The sequence below is a fragment of the Perognathus longimembris genome, chromosome 20 (genome assembly GCF_023159225.1).
Source record: "Perognathus longimembris pacificus isolate PPM17 chromosome 20, ASM2315922v1, whole genome shotgun sequence".
Lineage (NCBI taxonomy): Eukaryota > Metazoa > Chordata > Mammalia > Rodentia > Heteromyidae > Perognathus > Perognathus longimembris.
In genome coordinates this window covers 43,452,631-43,476,529 of record NC_063180.1, presented here as the reverse complement: position 1 = coordinate 43,476,529, position 23,899 = coordinate 43,452,631, and the positions used below count along the sequence as shown (strand labels likewise).

General features: G+C 46.7%; 2 protein-coding genes across 2 annotated transcripts in view; one reads left to right on the top strand and one right to left on the bottom strand.

Annotated features, from left to right (window-relative positions):
* Positions 1 to 1,450: 1,450 nt before the first annotated feature.
* Myo9a (myosin IXA) overlaps positions 1,451 to 23,899 on the top strand; it is a 143,175-nt gene continuing 120,726 nt past the window's right edge. Inside the window, exon 1 of the mRNA XM_048329422.1 lies at positions 1,451 to 1,573. The gene's annotated coding sequence lies outside the window, so the exon portion shown is untranslated. The remainder of the gene's footprint in view (positions 1,574 to 23,899) is intronic.
* On the bottom strand, positions 6,816 to 23,590 carry Senp8 (SUMO peptidase family member, NEDD8 specific). Its single transcript, XM_048329430.1, has 2 exons — positions 23,439 to 23,590; positions 6,816 to 8,515 (listed from the first exon to the last, which is right to left on the bottom strand). Exon 2 carries the CDS (start codon positions 8,168 to 8,170, stop codon positions 7,526 to 7,528), a length of 645 nt encoding a protein of 214 aa, XP_048185387.1. The 5' UTR covers positions 8,171 to 8,515; positions 23,439 to 23,590; the 3' UTR covers positions 6,816 to 7,525.

Genomic DNA, 23,899 nt, shown 5'->3' with positions numbered 1-23,899 from the left:
TCTACCAGTATACTCATTCAACAGAAATGGTTGAGCCCGGGTAACGTGTTAGCTCCCATCTAGTCACGGGGACGGCAGTGAACATGTCAGGTGTATGTGACCCTCAAACACTTCATTTATATCTTGTGTAAAGGTTAAGTTCCAATACATTTGTAAACAAACAAGGTAACTAGAGATTGTGCTTGGATTCCATGAAGGAAAGAAACAGGGCCAGATGGCGGTGGCTCCCGCCTGCCATCCCAGCAACTCAGGAGGCTGAGACCTGAGGACAGCGGTTCAAAGTCGGCCGGGAAGTCTGTGAGAAGCTTATCTCCAACGAACCATCAAAAAGCCAGATGGGGTGGGGGGTGGGGGGCTGGGGATATGGCCTAGTGGCTAGAGCGCTTGCCTCGTATACGAAGCTCTGGGTTCAATTCCCCAGCACCACGTATACAGAAAACGGCCAGAAGTGGCGCTGTGGCTCAAGTGGCAGAGTGCTAACCTTGAGCAAAGAGAAGCCAGGGACGGTGCTCAGGCCCTGAGTCCAAGGCCCAGGACTGGCCAAAAAAAAAAAGCCAGACGTGGGGCTGTTGCTCAAGTGGTGGAGCATTAGCCTCGAGCAAAAACGCTGAGAGATCACTGTGCATACACATAAAATTGTAAAGAGGTTGGGGAGGTAGCTAGGCAGAGAGAGTTGGGGTTTTCTATGTTCCTGGGGTGGCACAGATTGGATCAGAAGGGTTGAGGCTGGTGGGGTGGTTTAGTGGTTGCTAAAGCCAAGTGCTGTCCCTTTGACAGAGGAAATAAATACCTGGATATGAATAAAATGGACACTAAGGATCATCATCTGTATATCTGAAGAGCTTGAAGAAATCAAATAATGTCTTCCAAATATTCTTAGGAAGGCATGCAATCATTTTTATATTTAACTTGAAATGAGCTAACTCTGTGCGTGTGAGTGTATGTACTGGGTTTTTTTTTTGTTGTTTTGTTTTTTTGGCCAGTCCTGGGCCTTGGACTCAGGGCCTGAGCACTGTCCCTGGCTTCTTTTTGCTCAAGGCTAGCACTCTGCCACTTGAGCCACAGCGCCACTTCTGGCCGTTTTCTGTATATGTGGTGCTGAGGAATCAAACCCAGGGCTTCATGTTTACGAGGCGAGCACTGTACCACTCGGCCACATTCCCAGCCCCCAGAGGGGGGCGGGGTCTTTAAGAAACTCCCCACCCCTCAGGGCCCTCACACCCAGCTGCAGGTCATCAAGACACCTGCCCCAGGTGAGGTGCGTTCCCAACCATCAATCTAGCGCTTGTCTCTCTGTGAAGGACGAGATCGTGATTCTTCCACCAGGTGGCAGCAGAGTCTAGTGAGAAGACTTCCCTCTGGGCTGTCTGAGAAAGGTCGGTGCAAGTTGCTACCGGGTGAACACAGGCCCAGGCCTCTTCCAAGTCCAGCCGGGCGTTTCCCAGCAGGCTCAGGGGCAGGTCCTTCCCAATGGAGCAGCTCAAACCCTGACTCCTTGGGCTCCTCTGGTTCTCAGGGGCTTTCCGGATGTTTCTGAAGGTCTGACTGGTGGGAAGGCTTGAAGAGTGGACAGGTATGCAATGTGTGTGTGTGTGTGTGCGTGCGTGCACTTGTGCGTGCATGCGTGTGTGCCAGGCCTGCCCACTCAGGACCTGGGTGCTGTCCTTGTGCATTTTTGCTCAAGGCCAGCACTACCAGGCCGGCGTTTTGGGGGTCGATTCATTGTACCAGGTGAGAGTCTCACAGACTTTTTTGCCTGGGCTGGCTTCGAACTGTGATCCTCAGATCTCAGCCTCCTGAGTAGTGAGGATGACAGGCGCGAGCCCCTGGCACCTGGCTGAGATTTGAAACGTAACAGTCACATCTGAGAGCAATATAGAGGGAGACCATGACGCCTCTGAAATAACCATCTAGAACAACACGAGCGCCTCCCTTTGCACATCTGACCCCTAGAGAGATGAGGCACACCTGGCGCCCAGCAGGGCCCTGCCGGCTGGGCTGCCTTTTGGTTGGCAGGGTTCCTTGACTTTCTGGAATGTTCCTTCTTGTATGCCACTCAGTGCCTGGCCCAAAGCCAGACTTGGGAGGCTTGGAATGTGGTGCCTCCATTGGCTTCTTGCTCTCTTCAGCCTGGGAGAGGCTGGGCCCCGGCCTCGGCATGCTCACACAAGTGCTCCCAGGCTGCACACACACACACACACACGCACACACACACACACCCACACACACACACACACACGGGCGGGGGCGAGGCGCAGAGGGTGGTGGGTTGCTATCCAGTTGGAAGCAGCCTGGGACACTGGGCGGCCACAGGCACAGTTAGCAGCTGCTTGGTGGCTTGTGTTGCCCAAAGGGCCACCCGGACATTGCTTTGGGAAAATGGGGAACCCCTCCCCGCCCCAGATCCCAGTGGCATGAAGGCGCGCTCACTTGGTGTAGGATTTCTAGTGGAAACTTTTCTTTGCTGCTCGTTGCAAATGCCAGGCTCTTCTGAATGGCCTGATGACCAGAGCACAGGGCGAGGTTTAAGCGGTTCATGGAGTGGAGTGCGGCGTGTGCTGGGAGAGATACCGCCAGGCTGTCATTTTCTGAGCACTTAGCTGTGTGTGTGTGTGTGTGTGTGTGTGTGTGTGTGTGTCTATGAGCTGGTACTGAGGCTTGAACTTAGAATGCTCTCCATTAGCTTTTTCATTTCAAGGCTGGTGCTCTACCACTTGGGCCACACGTTCAGTTCTGGCTTTCTTGGTGGTTAATTGGAGATAAGACTATAGATTTGTATGCTTGGGTTAGCTCCAAATCTTAATCCTTAGGTCTTGGCCTCCTGGGTAGCTGTGATTACAGGTGTGAGTTACTGCACATGGCTTACAGGTAAGTGTTGATCTCTTTTGACTCTGCATAGAATAACGTGGTTTTCATACTTGACACTGTGGAAATGGAGACTGATTGGCCAGAAATACAATACAGCGTCTTTCAGGGAGTTTCGGGGGGGGGGGGGGGGGCGAGCTGGAGAAACGGGCTGGGTAAGGTGTGAGACTAGTGAGCCCAGGGCACACGTGCAAACCGCCCGTGGGCAGCCCCAGGTGTGTGCAGCTACCGTGAGTGGAGATGGCGGGTGGATCGCGGCGGGGTGGGACGGAGTCGGGGGTGAGGGGGTGAGATGGCAGACAGGCGGAGGACTTCCTGGAGTCACCGAGCACTCAGGAAGGCCGGCCTGGCAGCGGCGTTCACTCTTCAGCAGTAGGTACTTGGGGCTGGGTAATTCTGTTGGGGGGGGGTATCCTGTGTGAGATGCTTAGCCCCTCGCCTCGGCCTCACCCCACCTGATGCCAGTGCTCTCCCAACGTCTGCTCGCCACAACCAGAATCATCTGCAGATGTCACCCAGGGGAGCCCAAGACCGTCCCCAGCAGGGAGCTTGGGTCTGGAGGGTGGGAAATTATGAGTTTTCCCTCCCTCCCTCCCTCCTTCTGGTGCTGGTCCTGGGGCTTGAACTCAGGGCTGAGGCACTGTCCCTGGGCTGCTCTGCCACTTGAGCCACAGCTGCACTTGATGTTTCCAGCTGTGGGGTTTGAACGCAGGGCTGGGCCTGTCCCAGACCTTTTTCTCATGGGAGCCCTCTACCACTCGAACCACAGCGCCACTTCCGGTTTCCTGGTGGTCAATTGGAGATAGAGAGTCTTAGGGACTTTTCTACCCAGGTTGGCTCCGAACTTCAATCCTCAGATCTCAACCTCCTGAGTAGCTGGAATTGCAGGCGTGAGCCACTGGTGTCCTTCGGCCACTTTTGACGCAGCTATTGAACTGTTTGGAGACACAAAACTAACTTCTCAAACTTGCTGTTCCGTTTTAAAGGCGGAACTTGATGGCCATGCAGAAGGGAGGCCATGTTTATTTTAGTCCCTGTCATGGGCCTTGATTAAAATGCCCACGGGCCTCACACCACAGCATGTAAATTTCTGTAGCTATGTTCTCCTTTTCTATTTTAAAAATGATGAAAGAAGATCCACGTTTTTGGTATAAGTAAATAACTATGTGACTGAGAAACTTCAATGAAATTTTAATGGAATGATTATTTTTAAAACAGTTGATCAAAAGATATTATATGCATGTAGGGCAGTATCATGGCTTACAACATGTGCTAATAAATATATTGAAATTATATAAGTATATAAGGAAATAAATAAAACATTATATATGAAATAAAACCACAGTAAATATGGGTATAATAAAAATTATAGTATAGCTTGAGCAAGTCCTTTTCTCAAAGAAAATTATATTAAAAATGGACAAGTATTAGCAGAAATCTGATTTACTGGTAAATTAAAAATTATTCTTATCTAGTTAGGCCCAGTGCTGATATACCTCATAAGTACTTGTTAATAAATAACCCCCACATACTTAGTGGAAATATTTGTGGTTTAGACAGTAATAAACAGAAAACACATCGACACTATTTTTGTTTTTCGTTCCAGTCCTGAGCACTGTCCCTGAGCTTATTCACTTGAGGCTAGTGCTCTACTACTTGAGCCACAGCTTTACTTTGGCTTTTTAGGTAGCTAAATGGAGGTAAGCGTCTCATTGGCTTTCTTGCCTGGGTTGGCTTCAAACCATGATCCTCAGATCTCAGCCTCCTGAGTAGCTAGGATTAAAGGCGTGAGCCACTGGCACCAGCTGAGAATCTTGTTATATAGCCCACACTGGCCTTCTTGGACTTACAGTCCTCTTGTCTCAGCATAGAAAGTGCTGAAACTACAGGCATGTACCCCACACCAGACTTGGCCTGCATCACTTTGACCCTAAGATAGAAATGAACACAGTACCAACAAAAGACCTTTTTTTCTATTTTGCATCACTTAACAGTAATGGTGAATGGTCAAGCAGGTGTAGAATTCATGGCATTTGGAGTATAAAGTTAATACTCCAAGTCAGTTCAAATTCCTGTCATTTCTAACAATGACACAACTTGTTTCACGTGACACAGTCCAACCAAGCCCCATATTTGGGTAAGGGAGACCTTACAATCTTTTCTCTCAAGGACTTAGTTGAGTTAGAGGAAAAAAAAAGTGATTTATTCTCGGGATAAACCGTAGGGAAATAGAAAAGACTGTTCTCAGATGCATTAATTCTCAAGTGGGAGTGTCTTGACATTTAAGCAAACAGACTTTGCTTTATCAGAAAGATAGGACAACTTCTCCCGGGGAAGACTGGACTCTTTCAAGTCTAGACCAACTGCCTAAGTCAACAGTCATTCAAACAGAATTGCCTTCTTATCTCACCAACCCTGGTGAGGGAGCTTGTCAGGGACCAGGGTAGCTCCTCCTGCTGTCCCGATTGCCAGTTCCTAATCTTCTCCCGCCTCTGGCTTGCACTAGGTCTTCTTTTTATCCCAACCATACCGGCATGAAATGGAAACTTTTTTCTGCAGCCTTCTCTTTGACTTGGTTTAACTCCTGTCCAGTCAGGCCTGCTAGGCAACCTGTACTTTTTTACACTCTGCGTGTTTTCCCCTTCCTGGTTAAAAAGGAACTGAGTTTCTGCCGCCGTGGTCACTGTTGGGGAGGTTATTTTGGGTTATGAGGGCTGGGGGTGGGGGGGAGGGAGGCTGAAATAAGTTTCATGGGTGAAGTAAATCTTTGGTTTCAAAATTCGTTTGCATTGCAATCTTGTTTTCATTAGGAACAGAAACTAATGTGGGTTCCCACCTTACCTGTTGATGATTGCTTGAAACAAGTGGAACAAAAATCAGTGGTTTTGTTAAGATAGTATTTCTACATACCCTTGGTCCCTTCTACATTCTGAAAACTGCATTGCCTGCGGCTTGAAGTAAGAGAAAGGGCTGGGAAGTCACTTTCGCTCTTTGGAGTTGAAAAATAACCAAGTTGTCAGGTGCTGCGGTTTACGCCTGTCGTCCTAGCTATTCAGGAGGCAGAGACCTGAGGATCATGGTTCAAAGCCATCATAAGCAGACAGACTCATGTGACTCTTATCTCCAACTACCCCCCCCCAAAAAAAAAAAAGCTGAAAGTGGATCTGTGGCTCAAGTGGTACAGCACTAACCTTGAGAGAAAAAACTAAGGGACAGTGGCCAGGCCCTGAGTTCAAGCTCCAGAACTGGCAAAAAAACAAAAACAAAAACAAAAAAACAACACAAAAAACAATCTCTAACTTTCAGACATAATAATGGTCTTGAAATCACCAGAACATGATAGAAAATGATTCTGCCAGACCTAAGATAGAGGTAAAGCTAATTATCAAAAAAGCAGAAACGTTTATCTGAAATCACAGCTAAGGTTTGGAAGTTATCAGGAGTTTTAGGATAAAAAAAATCTTGGCTGTTGGCTGGGGATATGGCCTAGTGGCAAAAGTGCTCGCCTCGTATACATGAAGCCCTGGGATCAACTCCCCAGCACCACATGTACAGAAAATGGCCAGAAGTGGCGCTGTGGCTCAAGTGGTAGAGTGCTAGCCTTGAGCAAAAAGAAGCCAGGGACAGTGCTCAGGCCGAGTCCAAGCCCCAGGACTGGCCAAAAAAAAATAAAAATCTTGGCTGTAAGGGGGAGAATGCATGGCTAGGGGACAAGGGAAAGAAAAGCAGTTATCAAATGAATTCAGGGTATCAACATTCTAGCTCACTAGGCTAACAAAGTTACTCATTTCAATGGAGTCATTCAAGATTTTCTCTTTCTTGAATAAAGATGGGTTAACATTTTTTTTTGTGCCAGTCCTGGGGCTTGAACTCAGGGCCTGGCCACGGTCCCTGAGCTCTTTCACTCAAGGTTAGCACTCTACCACTTTGAGCCACAGTGCCATTTCTGGTTTTCTGGGGGTTAATTGGACATAAGAGTCTCATGGACTTTCCTGCCCTGGCTGGCTTTGAACCATGGTCCTCAGCGCTCAGCCTCGAGTAGCTAGGATGACAGGTGCGAGCCACCGGCTCTTGGCTCCAACATCATTTTTATCAAACATTTGCAAACATTATGCTAGTAGCCAGAAAAGCATTTGTATGGTAGATGGAAGGGACATTATAGACACGAATAACTGATTTTCATAATATTTAGGCTTTCCATGAAGTTAGGCCTTGATCTGATTCCAGCCAACTGACCTCTGTAACCCTAGCGGCTGTGCAACAAATTCCTGGCTCGCCTGTGGCTTTCTTCTGGCATTCTCCTAGATTTCATATTTCGATCTGTTTTACAGATGGTTGCTTTTCCCCTGGAAAAGCCAATGTGGATAAGGGAGACCACACGGGAATTAATTTCAAAATAGTAAGAAGAGTTGTAGTTTAACCACGTTGTGTAGTGAATTGTTAAGCTTGTTTTACAGTTTTGGGGCAGAAGACATTTTCAAAAAATTTATTACTCTCAAGCTGAGGTGAAAGTGAAACTTCTATAGCGCAGAGCATGACATTAAAAAGACAAAGAAAGAACAGGTGAGAGCAGCCAGTCGGTTTTCCCCGGCGTGTGGGATGAGGCACTGAGAAGCCCAGCCGTCCAGTGACTGGGGGGAGAGGACCCGTCCAGAGCTCTTCAGTGACTAACTGCGGCAAGTCTGCCGATGAGGTCCTTCCAGTCTCTCCTCTTCTTGGTGATGTAGGAGGGGGTGAGGAGTTGTAGCGGGGACTCGGGCCGCTGCCGAAAGAAGTTCTGGCACAAGGCCTCGGTGTTACACACCACGTACATGCCACAGTCGTAGCTGTTTTGCTGAGCAGCTGTTTTCTCCTCCACAAAGATCGGTCTGTCTCCTTTCCGGCCCAAGAAAGCCTCCAGTTTCTCGGCTACCTGCTTGGCGTGGACAGAGTTGCTTCTGCTGTGGGAATCGTAGTGAGAGAAGCTGTTCTGGTCTTGGAGATACACTAGCAGACTCCAGTGGGTGCCCCCCGCGGCCTGGTTGGAATTATCATTGATGGGCAAAAAGACCACCCGCTTGCGGGGGAGGCCCAGGGGCTCCAGGAAGCCCGCCACCTCTGCCGCGCTGCTGGCACACTTGATGAACTGGGTGACCTCGGGGCTGACGAAGCACGCGTGGTCCGAGCAGTCGCGGAACTGACCGTTGGCAAAGTACTCGAAGGCGAAGCCGATGATGCGGTCATTGAGCCAGCACGGGGGGTCCAGGAGCGCCACGTCGGACTGGCGCAGCAGGCTGTCCATGTAGCTGAGGACCACGGGGTCCATGGCCCAGGGCAGGGCGCGCGCAGGCTGCGGGGCCTGAGGGGAGGCAGAGGCGGTGCTTACTGTGCACTGCCACGGCAGGCTGCTCTCCGAGGCCGGGTGTTGGGTGGAACTGCAAAGCGTTTAGCCCCGACAATGCCTGGAAGCAGCTCCAGCTTCGGCGCTGTGTGTGAACCGCTGGGAACGTTTCCACGCACGAGTCGGAGTCGGAGGGTTAAAAGTGCTATGCAAATGCAGAGGCTGAGGTTTCACCAGACGCCACAGCAGTCGATGTCTTCTGACTCAGAGATGAATATATATGGTGAAGAACGGCAAGCTATTTTTAGATTAAAGATGAATCCGAAGGGTCTGAAGAAAAAAAAAGTTATAATTACCAAGGGAAATAGTTTCCATTTCAACATTCACTTTCAAGAGGGAAGCTAAACTGCTGCTTCCTCCTTCCACAATAGAGCGTGATAGCCACGAGAACTGTCCTTAAAAAGCACAGTAACAGCCAGGCCCGCCAGCTGCTCAGGAGGCTGCGATCTGAGAATCACAGCTCACAGCCGGCCAGGCGAGTCCTGTGAGATTCTCATCTCCAAGGAACCACTAGAAAAGCCAGAAATGGAGTGCCTCGAGCACAAGAGCTCAGGGACAGTGCCTAGGTGACACACACACACACACACACACACACACACACACACACACGCACAATAACTTCAAGAACAGAAAATCACGATCGCAGTAGGAATGAAATTCATTTCTGATTCTGGATTCAGCTATGCACACAAGTGACGCCATGCATTTACTTAGTCATTTTCCCTTCTCAACCTTGAGGAGTAGGGAAAGTAAGACTGTAATGTTTACAACGTAAGCTAGGCATTCTCTTTTTGACTTTCTGAAAGGAATCAGAAGGCCTGGGTCTGGCTTCAGTCTTCCCACTAACTTGCTACTGTGGTTCTGAACAGTCGGCTGATGATCTTGCCTTGTTTCTATCACCTGTAAAAAAGCCATCTTGCCTTGCATCACTCTGAGTTGTAGGGATGGCCACAGAAATGGGCTTGAAGGCACGTACAGAGTTTTAAAAAGCTGTACAAATATATTTATGCAAACTGGATATTAGTAAGATAATCAGAGCATATGGACAGGACTCCAAACCAATCCAAGCAACTGAGGTTCCGAAACAAATATTCACTCATATTAACATGTCTAAATAATAGAAGGATTCCTTTATGGCAGGCATGAGATGCGTGTGGATGGGATTAGCATGTGGGCAGAGTGTGTAGATGATGTATTATTTTGAGTACAGACTCAACAGTTAACTGGGAAGCATTGGCCTGAAAGTATATTTCTAAAAATCACACAACAAACTACAGTGCAGACTGAGAGTATAAAACAAACGCACATTGTGGGGCTGGGAATGTGGCTTAGCGGTACAGTGCTCGCCTCGCATGCAAGAAGCCCTGGGTTCCATTCCTCAGTGCCACATACACAGAAAAAGTTGGAAGTGGCGCTGTGGCTCAAGTGGCAGAGTGCTAGCCTTGAGCAAAAAGAAGCCAGGGACAGGGCTCAGGTCCTGAGTTCAAGCCCCAGGACTGCCCCCTCCAAAAAAAATATTGTAAGCAAACAGTGAAACAGCTATAAAAATAACAAGGCTAGAATTATGATATCAAGTTAAGCAAGTCTGGCTAGCAAAAGCCTGGCCACTTATCACTTAGTTGCAGTATTAAAATAATTTTTTTGTGGTATACCATTTCCATTAACCAAAACCCGGCAAAAATGTGTACAAGAAATAAATGTATGGGCTGGGAATGTGGCCTAGTGGTAAAGTGCTTGCCTCGTATACATGAAGCCCTGGGTTTGATTCCCCCGCACCACATACATAGAAAACAGCCAGAAGTGGCGCTGTGGCTCAAGTGGCAGAGTGCTAGCCTTGAGCAAAAAGAAGCCTGGGACAGTGTTCAAGTCCTGAGTCCAAGCTCCAGGACTGGCAAAAAAAGAAAGAAAGAAAGAAATGTATACCTTTTTTTTTTTTTGGCCAGTCCTGGGCCTTGGACTCAGGGCCTGAGCACTGTCCCTGGCTTCTTTCCGCTCAAGGCTAGCACTCCGCCACTTGAGCCACAGCGCCGCTTCTGGCCGTTTTCTGTATATGTGGTGCTGGGGAATCAAACCTAGGGCCTCGTGTATCCGAGGCAGGTACTCTTGCCACTAGGCTATATCCCCAGCCCAGTCTTTTCTTTTTTGGTACTGGGGATTGAACCCAGGACATTGCACTTGCTAGGCAGGTGCTTTGCCTCTGAGCTACTTCCCAGGCCCATACTTTTTAATTAAAAATGAAATAGTCTAAATAAAATGTATTCAAGAAGGTTTTGCTTACACAGATTATATCATAATCTGAACAACTTCAGAAACAATACAGCGCTGTTTATGAAAAAGCATATATACTTAGATAAACAGCATAAGATGACAGGAATTAAGAAGAAAGAATAACCAGGGACTGGGAGTAGAGCTTGGAGGTGAATGCTTATCCAGCAGGCACAAGGCAGAGAGAGAGAGAGAGAGAGAGAGAGATTAACTAGACATAAAGCTGGAGCCAAGAACGGAGTTAATGAGGCATAGAGCACATTTGTTACAGGTGAGCCACAGGTTTGGCTCTAAGCTTTTTGGAAGTGAACCACAGGGTTGGGTTAAACATTCACAACACCCATAAGGGGAAAGCAGAGCTGAGGAAAGGCAAAAACATTCTTTGGATGAAGGTCAGGAAGTTTTCTTTCTCAAGAAATCTGCATGAAGGAGAGCAGGGTACAGGGCGATACCCGGTGATCGATGCTGAGATTGGATGCGGCTGTTTCCGGCAATGCCCTGTACTATCCGGCAATGGTGGCAGGTGACAGTCTCGAGCGGGGCAGGGCAGAGGCTGGGCTTGTGGGTGAGGAGCTGCAGAACATCACATCACAGGAGGAACCAGCTCTCAGGATGCCTCACGCCTTCAGCCAATACTGGCACAGTGGCAGAGGCCAATCAGGTCCACACCTTAGCAGCCCAGGATGGCGACCTGCAAGAGTGCTGCAATAGACAGTCATCCCACCTGGTGGGAGCACCCACAGATGAGGCCACTATTCAAAAATAATTTTTGTGGGCTGGGCATGTAGCTCAGGGAGCAGAATTTTCTTTTTTTTTTTTTTTTGCCAGTCCTGGGGTTTGGACTCAGGGCCTGAGCACTGTCCCTGGCTTCTTTTTGCTCAAGGCTAGCACTCTGCCACTTGAGCCACAGCGCCACTTCTGGCTGTTTTCTATATATGTGGTGCTGGGGAATCGAACCCAGGGCTTCATGTATACAAGGCAAGCACTCTACCACTAGGCCATATTCCCCACCCATAGGAGTAGAATTTTTGTGTAGCAAGTGAGGGAACTTGGGAATCCCAGCACTGTAAAAACAACAACAACAAAAATCCAACAAACTCCATAAAAAGAAACAACCCATAGAAATAGCCTTTACGTTGAGTTTTAAAACATACAACATGGGAGACAAAGGATTAATGAAAACTTTAGCTGGGCACGGAGGGCTCGGGCCTATAATCCTAGCTACCCAGGAGGTTGAGATCTGAGGACTGAAGTTTGAAGTGAGTCAGGCAGAAAAGTCCACCGGCCACTTATCTCCAATTAACGGCAAGAAGCCAGAAATGGAGGTGTGGCTTCAGTGGTAGGGTGCCAGCCATGAGCAAGAAAAAAGCAAGAGAGGGAGGCCCTGAGTTCAAGCCCTAGTCCTGGCACATGTGCACATGCTCTCTCCCTCTCTCTCTCTCTCTCTCTCTCTCTCTCTCTCTCACACACACACACACACGGTAAGAGGAACATATAAGATGCATGGAAGTGGAGGAAAGGGCAGTCCCACTTGGCTTGGAGGGGAAAGGGGCCTGCGAGTGGACAGATAGAGTGGGATGCACGGAGAAGAGCGTTAGGGAAGCAGGGACAAGGAAAGTAGTGGTAAGTGGGGAGAATCCTGGGTAATGTAGCACTGCTATAATGGCGTGGTGGGTGGTTGAGGGTTAGACTATTAGAAAACAAAGTGGTGGACTGAAAGGCTAAGAATCAGTTGTAATATGTAGAAGTAATTAGTAGGAAGAAAAATTGGAGGTCAGGTAGATCTTCACTGACAGTAATGGTGGGAGGTAAGGACATAAACCTGGGGAAATGGTAGAGTGGAGAGGTGAGGAGGAAGAGAGACTGCACACGCAAAAAATCACTCGGTGAGGGATGAGGAGAGAGAGGAGAGAAATGTAAAATGGGCTAGGTATGGTGGTGCTAGGGACAGTGAAGCAGGAGGATCACACGTTTGAGGCTAGCTTGGGATACATGCTGACAACTGGCCTTAAACCCTGCGCCCTCCAGAAAAGAAGGGAGGAGGCTTGGGGTGGGGGAGAGGTCCCAAATAGGGTGACTGGGAGGAAGACGATGCCATTAACAGGGATGGGAGGGGAGGAGACCTAACAACAGAACTGAGCACCACCTCCATCGTCTTCAGAGCAGCTCCTTTCCAGAGTCAACAGTGATTTGCCTATGTCAGCTGCAACAGATGTTGGCTATGTGAAGGAAACATTTAGCAGAGGGAGTTCCAAAACTCCAGACTCAGAGAGAAAAAGAGTCACAAGGCCTCTTAAGATTCATATATTGACGCTAACATCCCTGCTGTTACTTTGGTTTTGTGCTGTCTCACGACGTCTGTTGGTTAGTTAAAAACAATTCTTTTAGAGGTGAAAGTCCTGTGTGCTTGGTCTTGGTGGAGAGTAAGTTAGGTTGGGAAAGTCAAGCAAGGCATTGAGTAGAAAAGACAATGACCTTTTCATATTTGGATAGGACAGCCTGGGCACTTGTCCCTGAGCGTCTTCGGTTCAAGGCTAGCACTCTACCACTTGAGTCTCAGCACCACTTCTTGCTTTTTGGTGTTTTAGTGGAGATATGAATCACAGCTTGAAGCCAGCTTGGGCAGGAGTCTGTGAGGCTCATCTCCAATGAACCATCCAAACCCTGGAAGTGAGCTGTGGCTTATGTGGTAGAACACTAGAGCCTTGCCAGAAGGAGCTCAAGGACAGTGCACAGGCCCTAATCTAAAGCCCTGGACCGGCAAAAAAGAAAGCCAAAAGCATTATAGGATGGGAGTCTGCAGACCTGGGGCTCCGTTCAGATATGCAATTAACCAGTTGTTTGACTCAGCTGCTAAGTACGAGGTTCCTCTGTAAACTGAGGGGTCTGGACCAGATAAATGTTGGTTCTGGCAGAGGGTGCGTGGCAGAATCATGCATGGGCATTTCAGAAGGCACACATGATCGTTATGCAGGGTAAGGTCTGGGCAACTGTATTTTCAAGATACTTCCAGGTCATTCTATGATTTGGCAGTCTCGTGTTATGATTCAAAGTTTATGCTGTCCTATTTCCCCAAATTTAAATCCTGCAACTCTATAGAGGGAAGAAATCCTTAAAAAAGTCGACCTTTTACAAAGTCCAATGTTAGGCTGCAGCTCAGATTTGGGCCGTGGCCTATTTTTGTAAATGAAGCTTTTTGGGAACAAAGTCATGATCCTTTGTTTACACAGGGCTCCTGTCCACAGCTGACCTACAGGAAAGGATACAGCAGAGTAGCCTACAAGGCCTAAAATACTTAGTGCCGCCGGGCTTCTTAGAGAAAAACCGACTCCTATTCTGGACCACTGTTATAGAATTGATGGAAAATCTCTTGATAGGCTATGCCTCCCTTGATTTTCAAGTTGTTGGTATGCTTTCAACCTTTGAGTGCAGCGCTCTCCCAGTGACCAGGGAAGCCACGAAAGCAGCTCCTCATCCACCAACTGGCTCTGATTGAGAGAGGTCCTTAACAACTTTTCCTGAGCCCCTCAGCATATCCCGTTGCCCGGAACGCCTTCGAGAGTGGTTGTTCCTGGCCTTCGCTGGGCACATCAGCAAACTCATAGCCATCCGGGCTTATTGGCTCTCTACCATCAGGGCTGTGTCCCTGTGATAACAACAACAGATGATTGTGGAATAGAGGTGGTCACAGCTATCAATCAATCAATACCAATCTGGCTAACACATTCTTTAATCTCCTTCCCGTGAAGTACTCTAATAGTCTTAACCGGGAGTGGTATAGGGTCAGTTATGTTTTCCTTAATGTTCTTCCAGCTTAAGATTTTAAGTGAGCGGGCTGAGATGGAGCTCAGTGGCAAAGCACTTGCTTAGCAAGTGCGATGTCTGGGGTTCCATCCCCAGTGTCCCCCTCCCCCTCAAAAAAGGAAAGACAAGATTTTAAGTGAGGTCCCGTCCATCTCCTGCGTAAAGCCCCTTAGTATCTCACTATCATTTTCAGAATAATTGCAAATTCTACCCTAGCCAAGCTGAAATGCTCCAAGAATAACCATTTTGCACCTTGTCTGCGCACTGATGTTTGGAATATGCTTGACAAAAATTTCAGCAAATAGTATTGGGACAACTCGCTAATCATCTCATTAAAAGATAATGCCTATTAAATTAGATGTTAGAAAGATTAAAACTTTGAGCATAGCTAGGCACAGTGGTACAGGACTGGAATTCTAATACTTGGGAGGCTAAAGCAAGAGAACTGTGAATTTGAAGCCAGCCTGGGCTTTACAGCAACACCCTGTGTAAAAACGAACAAAAAAACAACAACCCCCCTCCTCCCAAAAAAACACTAAAGAATGGGCGGGTAAGTAGAAAAAACCTTTCTGTGCTTTGAATAGGACAATTATATACAATTTAGCTTCTCAGTAATCTGAGATGAGGATTTTGGCTTAAAGGCAGCTAGGCAAAAAAATCAGAAAGACCTTATTTCCAAGTAACCAGCCAAATGTTGGACTGGAGGGATGGCTTGAGGTAGAGCACCATTCATGAGCAAAAAAACTGCGAGAGCACCAGGCCCTGAATTCAAGCTCCAGTACGAGGGGACATGGACACACACACCTCTAAAAATATTCATTAACAGATTTGTTTATTATTGTGAGGCAGAATTTCACTGTGTAGCCAAGCTGGCCCTGAACTCCTGAACCTCGGTGTCACAGTTGGTAGGTGATGGGATTCCAGGTGTGTGTGACATGCTTGGCACTTTCACAAATTTAAAAACAACTTCCTGCTTTTTAAAGGAAGTTACCAAGATCTTACGAATTTCTAAATCTGAAAGGATAGGAATAATGCTCTTTTGACTTTTTGGCAATCTGCTTCATCTTCCCGTTGTTCTTTACCCTTCTGCACTGCTGGGGTTGGGGGGACCCAGGGTCCCCTCCTTTTTATAAAATTGTAAACAGCAAATACAATTATTTTTATTTTGAGAATAAGAAAAAAAATCTATCTCCTCTTGCTCTTATTCTGACCAAAAGTATGTCTGTTTTCCCACTGAGTCTTACTTCTCTTCCCTGGAAAAAAAATGATTTTACTGATTTAGCCCTCCAAACATGAAGGTTTATAAGGCACTTGATGTTTACAAAAATTAGCAATTATGTCCAATTTCTCATGTATTCCCTTTACACTTTCACAAGCTGAACTACCTCCAATACCAAACATACTTTTCATGGCAGGATAAGCAGAAATATTTTCAGGAAGGAAGTTTGTGCCTTTTTTTTTTCCCCAGTTTCAATTTCCCCCAATTAGTTGTTTCCTCTTAATGCTAAGCCTGAATCACTGGAGATATCTGTATGAGGTGACTTGCAAAAATGACCATTAAGATTTGTACAACCCTCCTGGTTGCAGGATTTTTATTCACCCATCTACTTTCAGTGCCTGACAAACCTGAGAAGTTTAAGTGAATATATTTCCTGAGAAAAATACAGAAGTAAAAATCTATGTTTGCAGAACTCCTAAAAACACAAAACTTTCACCAACAGGGAATGTTTTCAATTTTAGAAATACGTAACCCTACTCCACAACTATAACATGAACTCAGTTCTCAAAACAGAAAAACTGTGGGTGCCAATGGCTCACGCCTGTAATCCTAGCTACTCAGCAGGCTGAGACCTGAGGATCTTGGTTCAAAGCCAGTGAAGAGAGGAAAGACTGTGAGACTCAAAAAAAAAAAAAGAAAAAGAAAAAGAAGCTGGAAGTGGATCTGAGGCTCTGGTGGTAGAGCACTAGCCTTGAGCACAAAGGCTCAGGAACAGTTCAAACCCCAGGACACCTCCCCCCCACCGCAAAAAAAGGGCAAAAAACTGCTGCAACACTGCTGCCCATTTAACTATTACCATTTGGCTATGCCATGGGCCCAGGAGCCAGAGCAGGTGACCTCTTGGGAGTACTCCCTTTTACTGTCTGCTACGTTTCCTGGACATCAATGGCTTAGCGCTCATGGGCCATGGAAAGAATTTTATTCCTAGCATACCCCTCATACCTCAAGGGCCCCATGTCCAGTGGCACCACACCTTTTCCTCCTTACTATAAAACTGGGGTGCACAGAGTGTTTCTTCCACGGATTTTATTTTGTTGAAAAATTTCCGACAAATGACTCTATAATAAGGTGTCTATCATGTTTACACTTCCAGCACAGCTAGACATCTATCTTTTTTATTGCTTGAGCTGTCATCTTCTCAATCTTGGTCTTGGAGTAGCGAGGGCCTGAGCACTGTCCCTGAGCTTCTTTTTGCTCAAGGCTAGCCTTTACCACTTGAGCCACAGCGGGCTTCTGGCCTTTTCTGTGTATGTGGTGCTGAGGAATGTAATCCAGGGCTTCATGCATGCTAAGCCAAGCGCTCAGCCACCCAGTCACGTTCCTAGCCCGGTCACCATCTTTTAATCTTATTTATCCTGAAGATTTCTAAGATGGCAAGTGTTTTGTTTTTTTTTTTAAAGATAGTTAAGAAGTAAATTGCCAGTACAAACTGTTAACTAATGGGTTTCAAAAATGTGCCTGACAGGCCCAGATGGATTCACCAATGAATTCTACAAAACCTTTAGTGAGGAGCTAATTCCAATACTCCTCAAACTCTTCCGCGAAATAGAAACGGAGGGAAAAATCCCGAACTCATTCTACGAAGCTAATATCATACTCATCCCCAAACCAGGCAAAGATCCAACAAAAAAAGAGAACTACAGACCAATATCACTAATGAACACAGATGCAAAGCTCCTCAATAAAATATTAGCTAACAGGATCCAGAAAGTGATCAAGAATATCATACATCATGACCAAGTAGGCTTCATCCCTCAGTCACAAGGATGGTTCAACATCCGTAAATCAATCAATGTAATTCACCACATAAACAGAACTAAAATCAAGAATCACATTGTTATCTCAGTCGATGCCCAAAAAGCCTTTGACAAAATACAACATCCATACCTATTAAAAGCTTTGGAGAGAACAGGAATAGATGGAACATTCCTCAAAACAATAAAAGCCATATACAACAGACCAACTGCTAATATCATATTAAATGGAGAGAAACTTAAATCATTCCCCCTAAACACAGGAACAAGACAAGGATGCCCACTCTCCCCACTTCTGTTCAACATAGTACTGGAATCCCTAGCCATAGCAATAAGGCAAGAGGAGGACATCAAAGGGATCCACATCGGCAAGGAAGAAATCAAGTTATCCCTATTCGCAGACGACATGATCTTATATCTCAAGGACCCAAAAAACTCAGTACCCAAACTCCTACATCTAATAAACCAATTTGGCAAAGTAGCAGGATACAAAATCAATCCACAAAAGTCAGCAGCTTTTCTGTACACCAGCAATAGACAAACAGAAAAGGAAATTATGGAAACGATTCCATTTACAGTAGCCAAAAAAAGAATAAAGTACCTAGGGATCAACTTAACCAAGGACGTGACGGACCTATTCAATGAAAACTACAAAAATCTAATAAGGGAAATCAAAGAAGACACAAGGAGATGGAAAGACCTCCCATGCTCATGGGTAGGCAGAATCAATATAGTGAAAATGGCCATACTGCCCAAATTGTTATACAAATTCAATGCAATACCTATCAAAATCCCAGCCACATTCTTCACTGAAATAGAGAAACCAATCCATAAGTTCATATGGAACAGCAAAAAACCTAGAATAGCCAAAGCAATTCTAGGCAAAAAACATAGTGCAGGAGGTATCACCATACCAGACTTCAAGCTCTACTACAAGGCCATCATAACAAAAACAGCATGGTATTGGTATAAAAACAGATCGGAAGACCAGTGGATTAGAATTGAAGACCCAGAAATAAAACCGCACTCTTACAGCCAACTGATATTCGACAAAGGAGCTAAAGACATACAATGGAATAAACATAGCCTCTTCAACTACTGGTGCTGGGAGAACTGGGCAGCCATATGCAGAAAACTCAAAGTAGACCCAAGCCTATCACCATGCACCAAGATCAACTCAAAATGGATCAAGGACCTCAACATCAGACCTGAATCCTTGAAACTACTGAAGGACAGAGTAGGAAAGACACTAGAACTTATAGGCACAGGAAGGAACTTCCTGAATAGAGTCCCAGGCGCACAACAAATAGGGGAAAGACTCAACAAATGGGACTACTACAAATTAAAAAGTTTCTGCACAGCTAAGGTCATAGCCACCAAAATAGAAAGACAGCCAACGATATGGGAAAGGATATTTACCAGCACAACAACAGACAAAGGCCTGATATCTGTCATCTACAGAGAACTCAAAAAACTAAGCCCCTCCAAGCCCAATAAACCTATTAGGAAATGGGCAAAAGAGCTAAAGAGAGACTTCACAAGAGAAGATATAAAAATGGCAAAGAAACACATGAGGAAATGCTCAACATCCCTGCTAGTAAAGGAAATGCAAATAAAAACAACCCTGAGATACCACCTCACCCCAGTTAGAATGGCCTATACTCTGAACTCAGGAAACAACAAATGCTGGAGGGGCTGTGGGGAAAGAGGAACCCTTCTCCATTGTTGGTGGGAGTGCAAATTAGTACAGCCACTTTGGAGAACAGTATGGAGGTTTCTCAAAAAGCTCAATATAGACCTACCCTATGACCCAGCCATACCACTCCTAGGCATCTATCCTAAACAGCAAAACCCAAGATATCAAAAGGACATTTGTACTTCCATGTTTATCGCAGCACAATTCACAATAGCCAAAATTTGGAAACAACCCAGATGCCCCTCCACAGATGAATGGATCCAAAAAATATGGTACTTATACACAATGGAATACTACATAGCGATTAGGAATGGTGAAATATTGTTATTTGCAGGGAAATGGTCAGAACTCGAACAAATAATGTTGAGTGAGACAAGCCTAGAACACAGAAAACAAAGGGGCATGATCTCCCTGATATATGACTGTTAACAAAGGGAGATGGAGAGACAGTAGAGACCAAGTCTGTGAACACTGTATATGTGCTTGATACATTGTATACTGCATATGGGTCTACCTGACCTAGACAAGGGATGGGAAAACAGGTTGTAAGATATCACAAGAAATGTACACAATGCCCTACTATGTAACTGCACCCTCTTTGCACAGCACCTTGTAAAAAAAAAAAAAAATTTATGTTCAATTGATAATAAAAAAAAAAAAAAAAAAAAAAAAAGAAAAGGGAAAAGAAAAAAAAAAAAAAAAAAATGTGCCTGACATATAGTAGGAGCTTAAAACATTTTGTGAGTGAAATAAAGAATTTGAATTTCATTGTACCATAAAAGGGCGCAACCTGACCCAATTATGATATATAGAACTTTCTGCCTTACCAATTAGTCTGTAAAAATGTTAATAAGAATACTTTTGGATTTCTGACCAAGTTTGATTTTCATATTATTCAGAAGGACTAAATGCTTCCAGCAAGTATTAATTTTAGCAGCTAATATGATGTCCTAAGTTATTTCGACAACAGCTGTGAGAAAATTAGCTAAGGTTAGAAATCCTCAAGCTTCTACTTTGAAGGAACTTAGTCTCAGGCCATTTTTACTCATTGGCCATGAAGGCAGGAAGCTAGGCAAGGCTTTCATACCTATAATACTGATATGATGTCCTAAGTATAATTGAGACATTTTCTGGGTGTCAGGACTATGATCTAAATGCTTTTAAAACAGATAACTGTGGAAGAAGTCGAAATTTAACTGGAAGCCAGAGAAAGCCAGAGAAAGGACTTGCAGAAAAAGTTCTCAATGAACTTCCTTCCTAAGTTCAAATATGATTTCTGCTTTCAGTTACGACTTCTTTCATGGCCCCTCCTCCAAAAGAGGGAAGCTAGATCGCGAATTGAACTTCATGCCCTGCCTAAACTTGAGTTTTCAGTCTGTATGGAGCCACATTTCCCTAGGGGCTCCTACTCATGCAATGGGCAAAAAGTCAACACAGATGAACGATGCTGGAGGTTCTGGAAGTGAGGTAACTTTTTACATGACTCATTTGCATTAGTAACACTGAAACCCCAAATTCAAGTTTCTGAATAATGTGCTTAACAAGCACATAATCTAGGTAACTAGATGGGATTTTAGCAGTTCCGTTTTTACATAGTTTAGTTTCTAAAGATGAGCCTATGTGGATTTTTCCTTTTTTTTTTTCCCCAGTGAGCTTTATTCATCTAAGAGGTTTCAAGGATTGTCGAAGGAGGTGTCCTGACCTTAGAAAGGAAGAAATGAATGACTCACATGGGTAGAGATGGAATTTGATCAAGAAAGGCCTAATGAACCTCACTATGAGGTAAGGCTGCTGACTTACAAAGCAGTAACACTTCCATGTATAAAACCAAGGAGTGGGCTTGCCTCTTGATCACATAGGATGCTCTGACCCCAATACTGTGGTGCATGAATTGTTAAAGGCTGTGTAATTTTCTTCCATCTATGTTCCTTTAGACTGGCCAGTACATTGATAGCAGATTATCATTTCAAGATTCAGGTTTAAAAAAATTATCTTACATTAACACAGAGGGAAATCTCATGGTTACATTTCCACACATGCAATCAATCTCACTTCCCTCACGATTCAGTTTTTAAGAAAGTAATCCATTGGTTTAGTCTCCTCGTTCCTGTCTCCTCCAACCCCCAAAGTTGAGGTTGGAACTCAGGGCCTCGTTTTTCCACTGAGCTTCTCTTGACAGTTAACCCAGATATTTTTCAGGTAAAACACTAATCACATTCTCCATAAGTTTGAACATCTATTGTTTACCCAATTTAGTACTGCCATTCAATGATTTCCCCCCCCCCCAAATAGTCCCAACTTATCTTGAATTATATACTGGGACTGTGCAGGCCTTGGCTATCAGTCAATCGTGGTTTAGTACTGGGTTAGTGGGGTGAGCTGTTGCCCCAGAGGTAAAAGCAGAACAGAAAAAAATAGCTAGTTCCCTACCGACCACCCAAAGAGAAGTACATAGTACTCTGTCTCCTTTCTGAAACTCAGATCTGATCTGTCATGCTCTTGTTTAAAACATTATGCAAGGGATTTTAAAACCTGGGATCAATACACCGGGAGGTGGTTAGAATTTCAGAGTTCTATGAGCTTCAACAAGCATAAAATCTGCATCTCTGGGGAAAATTTAGCCTTTTCTTCAATAAAGTGTAGTAATAAACTACGGTGGTATTCACAGTTCTATGACTTTGTCATCACTTGAAATCTGCTATTTTCATATCACATAAAGTAGTTTCAGGTACTTCAAAATATAACCTATGCTCATCACTACTTGGAAATTACAGAATTAAGTCTGCTGCTACATGCTACTCAAAGTATAAATAAGTCCTTCTATAATGTACAGCTGGGCGCCAGCGGCTCATGCCTGTAATTGGAGCTACTTAAGAGGCTAAGATCTGAGGATCATGGTTTGGAGTCAGCTCTGGCAGAACTGTCTTCCGGTCTCTTCTCACCACTTTACCAGCCAAAGGCTGAAAGTGGTAGAGCTGGCTTAAGGGGTAAGAGTGTCAACCATGAGCAAAAAAGATGAGCAAGATTGAGAGGCTCTGAGTTCAAGCCCCAGTACCAGCACAAAATAAAAACATCACTGTGTGGTTGATGTTATATTTGGTCCTCCCTCCCTCCCTTCTGGGTTCAATGGTATATTTCATGCCTAAGAGCCTTGCACCCCTTTTTCCTCCCTGGGTACTCAGGATTGGATCCAGGGCTTTATACGTGCTAGATAAGTGCTCTACCACTGAACTACACTCCCAGTTCTTTTCTTTTTTTCTTGAGGCAGAGACTATGTAATACAGGCTAGCCTCAAATTTGTGATCCTCCTGTCTCAGCCTCCCGGTAGCTGGGATTACAGGCATGTACTACGTTGGCCGGCGAGTCTCTTACCTTTAAAGAAAACATTCTTGGGGCTCCCGTTCTACTTCCTCATTTCTGTCTGTCTCCCCTCCCCCCTCTTTACCGCGAATCTTCTAGAATGGACGTTTGTTTAAATGGCAGGCCACACGGGTATGGTTTTAGTGTCATCCTCAATGTAGTCTTCCAGGCGACTGCCATGTGCTCCCCCCACCCCCCCCCATTTCTGTGACCAGCTACTACCGCTTATTAGTCTTCCTAACAAATCTTCTGGAGGAAAGTCAGCTGGCATGAAATGCCCTCCGCTACAGTGGGGAGGGCCTCCTGTATAATGACTGTGCTGTCACCGTGGGGTCGCCTCCTACATAACAGAGCGCTTCAAAAAGCGGACCCTGTCTTCACTGGCCTCGGAATCCGGCACTTGGGGCGCGCGGAACCCACTCTGCGAAAAGTCTGCGGAATGAATGGAAAGGAAGAAGGAATCCTCGCCGGCGGAGGCAGGGGGCGGGGCCTGGCGGCGGGGAGGGGCGGGGCCTGGCGGCAGGGGGCGGGGCCGGAGCTGGCGACCGGGGTGGGAGGCAGAGGGCTGCCGGGCTGGGGACGGGGACCGGTGGGAATCTGCTTCGTGCTCCCCCAAGCTCAATGTAGCGCCCACGGCTTGGCCCACGGACGACATTTCTCCCTCGGGGTCTTCCCGGACTGCACCGGCCCGGGATCTTGGGCGCCCCTGTCCTCCCTCCCCGAGCCCGGGACCGACCCCCTCCTTAAGGGCGTCCACCCTGCCCCCCCCCCCCGCGGCGCCACGCCGCGTCGCCGGGCTCTCCTCACGTGACCACGGCGTCCCCCCCCCCCCCCCTTCAACTTCCCACGAAAGACGCTCTGGTCCGTGGAGGCCGTTTTCCGCTCCTTTACTTTATTCTAATACCCTCGTGACTCGGTTTCCCTAACTGGGACCACTAGAGCCTGCGTGTGCGGCAAGGAGCACACCCCACGCGGGACGGCCACACGCCGCACGAAAGGAGACCAACCCGAGTGGAGGAGAGGTTTCTCACCTACCTCAGGGCCCCACCGCCACGGCCGGGCTTCAGGTACCTCGGTGTTAGCCGGAAAGTGAGAGCGAAGGTCGTAAATACAGTTCCCGCTCCCCCGCCCTACTCCCAGACTCGCGACACTGCCGACTCCGTAGAGCGTGGAGCTCGGAGTTCCCAACTCCGGCCGGCCGTAAGGTGAGGCGGAGAAGCTGAGGGCGGGGTGGGGGGGGAAATGTGGGGGCGTGTCCGCGCACGCGCAGACTGCCCGCCCCGGCAGCATCACGTGCGGGGCGGGGCCGGGCGGGGCCGGGGCGGGCAGTCGGGGGCGTGGGAGGCCAGTGCGCGCGCGCGCCGGCTCCCCTGCGGCCCGAGAGTCGCCCGGGGCGGGGCCGCGTGCGCGGAGCCGGGGGCGCGCGCAGGCCAGGCCGAGGCGGAGCGGCGACGCGGCGGTTGGCAGCGGCTGGCGGAGACCGCGTGAAGGGCCGC